Here is a 6,783-nt window from a genome sequence, read left to right on the forward strand (position 1 = left end):
TTTGCCTTTTTCTTCTGACTCTTTGCAGCATTCAATGGGCGTCGCTGACCCCCTTCTAAAAAAAACAAATGCTTTGTAAGGCTACAAATGTATTGTTAGGGCAGGACTAGACGACGTGATTGGAGCCGACACGTCGCAATGCGACTAAAAGCATGCAACGTGTCGGATGTTTTAAAGAAAACAGAAGTGAAGGAGAAATCGCAGGTAACAACTACATTTATCCGACTGTCGGATGAAAACGCAGCGCGTCAAGTCCGGCCCTTATTGTTACTTTTTATTACTGATCCTTTTAATCAGGCCCTCTCCTATTCATATTCCAGTCTCTTATTCAAATCATGGTTGCTAGGGTAATTTGGACGGAGTATCGGTTGGTCTGTATGCCTACTTTTTTAATATTTATGATGAATAAAAAGTGATTTTTTAACTTTGAGAATTGACTGGAAATATATCTTTGAATTTTTTTAATTTGGACCCTAGCAACCAGATTGTTGAAATGGCAGACTGAAGAGCTGCTGAATGAAAAGCGAATTAACTCAAAAAACACAAATAATAAAAAATGAAAACAAATTGCAAACTGTCTCAGAATATCGCTCTTTGCATCATACGAACAGTTATCTCAAAAATGATCAGCCCCTTTAAACCTTTTCTCTGCACAGCACAGAAACATATTCACATACACACACTTGACTTTTCACTGCACCACCTAAATGTCATAAATACACAAAGCAATCCTAACTGTCACTAGTTTCTTCATTTCTCCTGACAATTTAAAATATGTATCAAAACATAGTTTAGAATGCCCAGTACACATTGTCACTGAGCATAGCTATAAAATAAATAAAGTGCTGTTTATAAAGTACAAGTCAAAGTAGCAAGTGTCAGGGGGGTCTGGCATTTATAGATGGCAGCGGGGGGCCACATTTCAGACACAGACAAATCACGTAGCATGAACAGGAGCTCCTGAAAAGATATTCAGCAGTTGCGTGCACTATACTACTGGGTTTCCACTGTCCTGCTGCACTACTACTGTCTCCCTTGAACCCCCACCCCAAATTGGTACTTACCCTTCCAGCCCACAGCCAAAAAAGCCAGGGCAAAGACGAGAGGTGAACTCCATTTGGCCATGTTGTAGGGGGGGATCCAAGGGAAGAACGTCGCCGGCCTGCTGCTGCTTCTCACTCACTGAGGGGCTACTCCCTGCATCGGCCTCAGGGCAAAACGGCGATGCGACTATAGGAGGGCGGAGAGATGAGACTTGTATAGTGCTAAGGGTAGGGGGAGCTCTCACGGTGAGACCCGCCCACAATGCTGACACTGCAAAGCCCTTTCACACTGTGACTAGCGCTGCGGTGACCCGACCTTCCCCGTGATGCACTTCGCCCGCCTAGGGAATAAAAATAAAATGTATATACAGCCCGTTCTTTTGGGACGGGTACCTGAGCGGCGGTGGCGGGTGAGGTGATATGGGTGTGGGGGCCGTGTGGAATACGGCGACAGACGAGCAGTATCTGTATATCTTTATGAAATGTGGCTTGGCCCCAATGTTTTTGCTGTGGTGCCATCCAGGTCTGGACTGAGAGTCAAAATAGGCCCTGTCGTTTCATGTACACAGAGGCCAATGAGCCCCCACCAGCCCACTAAATAATGACTTTCTATGGCACCTTATAGCAGCCCCTCTGGAATTTGCCAGAACCCACAGATTGCCAGTCCGGGCTTAGGGTTGCCACCTTTCCCTGAAAAAAATACCGGCCTTCCTATACATATTTATCTTTTTTTCCCTATTAATAACATTGGGATCAACCATCATTTTTATCGGCCAGGCTGTTAAAATACCAGCCAGGTGGCAACCCTATCCGGGCCTGATGCCATGTACAGCTGGCAATACTTGGGCACATGTTGTCACCACCCTACAAACACTCTTATTGGCTAAACAATTGTTTTAACGAACGATTCATCCATCAATTGATACTAGGGTTGCCACCTTTTCTGGAAAAAAATACCGGCCTTCCTATATATTTACCTTTTTTTCCTATTAATAACATTGGGAACAGCCATAATTTTTACCGACCAGGCCGCAACCCTAATTGATACCGATATGTGAAGAGACTTTTGTTTTATCTTAGTCGTGTTGGCTTAAGACTCTAACATTTTAACCAATGGCTCTCTGTCCCTTTGTTTATTTTCGCATTAAGGGCTCATGTTGACTCGTGTGATGCATTGCATATGCGTTCGATGCTTGTGTGTGCCCAGGGTCGGACCTGGTCCCCCTATCAGCCAGCGCCCAAAACAAAACAATGCGCATGCTCGCGGGGGACCTGGAAGTTTGGAACCCGGTGGGAACCCAGTTCTCCAGTCGGACCCTGGGTGTGCCTGTGTGAGTACAGCACTATAGGGAAACACATGAATTTGTCTTAGCCTGTGCCGCTTGTGCACACCAGAAGATACCTCGCGCCCATTCTTGTGGGTTATTTCAGCCTCTGCCAATTCCTTCAAAGTCAAGATTCAGGGACAGACTGGGGGGCTCAGGGCTCACCGGGGCTCTGCCTCAGAGCCCCCCTGCCACGCATGTGCACATGTGCGAGAGCGCACGCACAGTTTCTGCTGCGACCGGCAGAGAGGAAGAGGCGCGTGTGCATGTGCGAAAGCGCACCGTTTTTTCACGACCGGCAGGGGGAGGAAGAGGGTGCAGATCTGGGCCAGCGGGGCCCACAAGAACCGTGGGCCCACTGGGTTTTTTCCTGCTGTCCCACTCCGACCCTGTCTAGGTTGGATATTTCCATGGACTTCATTGTAGGCTTGCCCAAATCTACTGATTTTACTACCATTCTAGTGGTAGTGATCATTTCTCTAAGGCTGGGGTCCCCAATATTATTACCTGTGAGCCACACTCAATTGTAAAAACATGTTTGGGAGCTCATAAAAATGAAAAAGTTCTTTGGCAATGCTAAATAAGGGCTGTTGATAGTCTAAGTTCCTACAGAAGTACTCTTTGGAGTGTCTTTATGCTTTAAAGCCAGAAATATAAAAATGGGCACTTACTTTGAGGTCTTGTGCTCAACATCAATCTGGGTAGTGAGCAACTTGTTGCTCACGAGCCACTGATTGGGAATCACTGCTCTAAGATGTCACATTTCGAGGAAAATTCCATCTGCTCCTTTGTTGGCCAAGATTTATGTTAAACATGGGTTTCCTACTTCCATTGTCTTAAATAGTGGAGTGTTTGTATCCCAGTTTTGGCATGCCTTCTGCAAACTTCTGGCCAACAAGTTGAACATTTCCTCTGCATAGCATCCTCAAAGCAATGGGCAGACTGAAAGAACTAATCAAATCCTGGAACAGTTCCTTTGCTTTTTTATCTCCTAAAATCATGATAATTGGCCAAAACTCCTCCGGTGGCCTGAATTTGCCCATAATAATTTGTGCCATGAATACTGGAATTTTCTCAGTTTTAATGTGCTTATCGTCTCAATCCTTTGGCTTTACAATCTGCATTTGCCAAAATAGACGTGTCTGCTGCTGAATCTGCTCTTCATGATAGAATGAGGCTAATCAAGCTCTGGTTAAAGCTTCTTCTTGTCAGAAGGCAACAGCTGATAACATAGTCAATCTCTTCCGATTGAGGATTCTGTCTGACGGTCCACTAAGAATATCAGATTTCAAGGGTCTTCTCTTAAATTTGCACCCCATGTAAACCCTGTGTGTTTTAAATTGGACCTTCCTCATAGCAAGAAAATCTCCAATTCCATTCACGTATCTTTGTTAAAACCTGTGGTCAAGAATCCTTTTTTCTCTGACTTCTCTCCTCCTCTGGTCTCTGTTGAAGGTTAAGAAATAATGTGCCCCTTAATTTAAAATAGAAGGGATTTAAAGTCTTCATATGGTCATGGAACTCCTTGATGACATCTATTATCCTTATCTTTTACAACAGGGTATATTTTATTCCCTATTATAAAAGACCCTAAATGAATACTAAAAAAACAATGGTTCATATGGCCACCATAGCTGCTGGGTGCTGTCCAACTTCTGTGGTACAGAGGTCCAAAATTTTACTAGCCTATGTGGTGGAGGGACGATAATGGAAATCAGTGTTGGCCACTCTCCCTTTTAAACCACACCTATGGTAAACCACACCCATGTTACCACAAGAACGTTTAAGATCATATCCACATTAACGGTGGTAGCACACCAAAAAACCAAATGGTTGGTGCTTACTGCAGGGAAATCCCTCATCACTCATATGTGAAAAATTGAAGTCATGTTAAAAACATACCCTTAAATCCAAATGCCTCATCCTCCCCTGTGGATAATACAACAACCCCCAACACATGATTAAACACCTTAGGGACCCTTAACAACAATTTCCAAATGCTAACAAACCCCTAACAGGTTTACATGCCACAGGTACCGTAGAGCAAGCAGAAAATGGCACACCCAAGCAGCACTGAGTAAGCAGGGAATGGCACACACAAGCAGCACTGGGCAAGCAGAGAATAGCACACACAAGCATTGCTGAGTAAGCAGAGAATGGCACACACAAGCAGCACTGGGCAAGCAGGGAATGACACACACAAGCAGCACTGGGCAAGCAGAGAATGGCACACACAAGCAGCACTGGGCAAGAAGAGAATGGCACACACAAGCAGCACTGGGCAAGCAGAGAATGGCACACAAAAGCAGCACTGGGCAAGCAAAGAATGGCACACACAAACAGCTCTGGGCAAGCAAAGAATGTCACACACAAGCAGTGCTGAGTATAAGCAGAGAATGGCACACACAAGCAGCACTGGGCAAGCAGAGAATGGCACACACAAGCAGTGCTGAGTAAGCAGAGAATGGCACACACAAGCTACACTGGGCAAGCAGAGAATGGCACACACAGGGAGCAGAACAGAGCAGGAGACAGGGAAAGCTATTATTCTAATATGTACTACATACAGTGACACAGTGCTAGTGCTCCATTACCATTTTGAATAAGGTGTGAACAGATAAACAATGTGGGCAGTTTCAGTCTGGGCCTCAGGTGTGAAGAGTACAGGGCTTTAGGATATAAACAATAGAGGTGTCACAAGTGTGAACAATGCAGGGGGTCACAGGTGTGAACAATACAGGGGGTTCCATTCTGAATTTGAGGTTTAAACAATGCAGGGGCCAGTTACTCTCTGTAGTGATACCTATATAATCTTACATATGGTAAGCAGACACAGCATGTGGGGGGCCACAGAAAGGGCGGTCGGCCTGCGGGCCGCCAGATGGACAGCCCTGCACTAGCTTATCACAGTGCAAATAGCCGGAACTAGGGGTAGGCAGAATAGGCACGTGCCTAGGGCGCAAAGCTGGGGGGGTGCCAGGCACGTACCTCCTCTGTCACCTACCCCAAGTCCAGTTCCCTTCTCTGCCCGACTGTCTGGTTATTATTGCGTCTTTTTCCATTTTGCGCACGCGAGCGCAGATTCGCGCACACGAGTGTAGATTCGCGCAGGCGCCACTACTACTTGCCTAGGGCGCCTGGCCAGCGCAGCCTGGCCAGCGCAGCCCGGCTCTGAATCTTGTCTGAATCCTGAATTGACTCCTGGATATGTGTGCATTCCTACATAAAACAACTTTCCCGGGTTGATGCTGGAGTGTCATTCAGAGATGTTATAGAAAAAAGACAGGAAAGGACCTTGATGCAGGCATACTCAACATATATTAGAGATGCTAATCCATATTTATGCATATTTCGATAATATTATAATCAAAGCCAAAGATCCTCAAACCCTAGTTCATCAACAAAACAGTTGTGTTCTTCTCTTTCTTTAGGAGGGAATATATACTTCCAGCAGCTTCTGTATCTATGTGTGATCATAGACACAACTTCCATGAAGGTATTTCTGTCAGAATGATAGAGCTCAGATGATTACAAGAGGTCCTCTGCACTCAACCCATTGTCAATATATTTAGGACATTCGGACATTTTGTGCCTTAAGCTACTAAAAAATGCCTTACCCTTTAAACAAAACAGGGATTGTTTGTCCATATATTGCAATATATTTAAGATGACCAACTATGTCAAAGTCATCCCTGGTGTGGCCAGTCCTACACTTAACTTGCATCTGATTCATTAAGAATTCTATTACTTCAATATACATTTTACACAGGGACTAAGATTTACCTTGCAATTTGTCTGCTCAGGGTACTTGGCCGAGAGAGAGATGATGGGTTTTTTTTTTCGGTAAGATCTAAGAGACTTAGTAAATGTTCACTCAGACAATACAAATGATGTTTCCTGATGAGTTTTAGAGAATTTTCAAATTGGCAGAGAACAACTTTACTAACCTGTCAGCGACTTATATCTCAGGTCCCTGAATGTCACAATAGACTTTCTTGTTAAATCTCTTTTTATTAAGTTTTCAATATCAAAAAAAGTATCAGGGGTACAGAAGATAAAGAAGGGGGGGATACAAAGAAAAAGACAAAAAGAAAGAAAAAGTTTTCCACACTTACAAGAAAATGTTTTTCAACAATATTTAACAGGATATTACATAAGCCGTTGTGTTACATGACAGATATGTAAATTGTAAGTTACTTATATAGTTGAACAAGATGTTTTTAATATTATCCAAGAAATAAATAACAATATTGATATACATTCATTTATTTCTTTCCATATAAGAAATCCAGGTATTGGATATTGTTAACCTATTAGTTAACAGATATGCAACTCTATTAAGGATTATTATTATCATCATTATTTACTTTTATACAGTACTGATTTTGTGTTTTTGATTACTGATTTGATTGAGT

The 6,783-nt window shown here is 43.5% G+C and overlaps 1 protein-coding gene across 4 annotated transcripts in view; it reads right to left on the minus strand.

The window, feature by feature from the left end:
- The window catches only part of cd99l2.L (CD99 molecule like 2 L homeolog), a 34,988-nt gene extending 33,621 nt beyond the window's left edge, over window positions 1–1,367 (minus strand). The window contains exon 1 of one of the 4 annotated variants that reach the window (XM_018229912.2): window positions 1,065–1,367. Coding sequence is in view for 3 of the 4 variants with exons in the window: in XM_018229907.2 (XP_018085396.1) it covers window positions 1,065–1,125 (61 nt within the window). In the remaining variant the exon portion in view is untranslated. The remainder of the gene's footprint in view (window positions 1–1,064) is intronic. The other 3 variants (XM_018229907.2, XM_018229913.2, XM_018229910.2) reach the window with 3 other exon arrangements.
- Between the last annotated feature and the right edge of the window lie 5,416 nt (window positions 1,368–6,783).

The sequence above is a fragment of the Xenopus laevis genome, chromosome 8L, assembly GCF_017654675.1.
Source record: "Xenopus laevis strain J_2021 chromosome 8L, Xenopus_laevis_v10.1, whole genome shotgun sequence".
Classification (NCBI taxonomy): Eukaryota; Metazoa; Chordata; class Amphibia; order Anura; family Pipidae; genus Xenopus; species Xenopus laevis.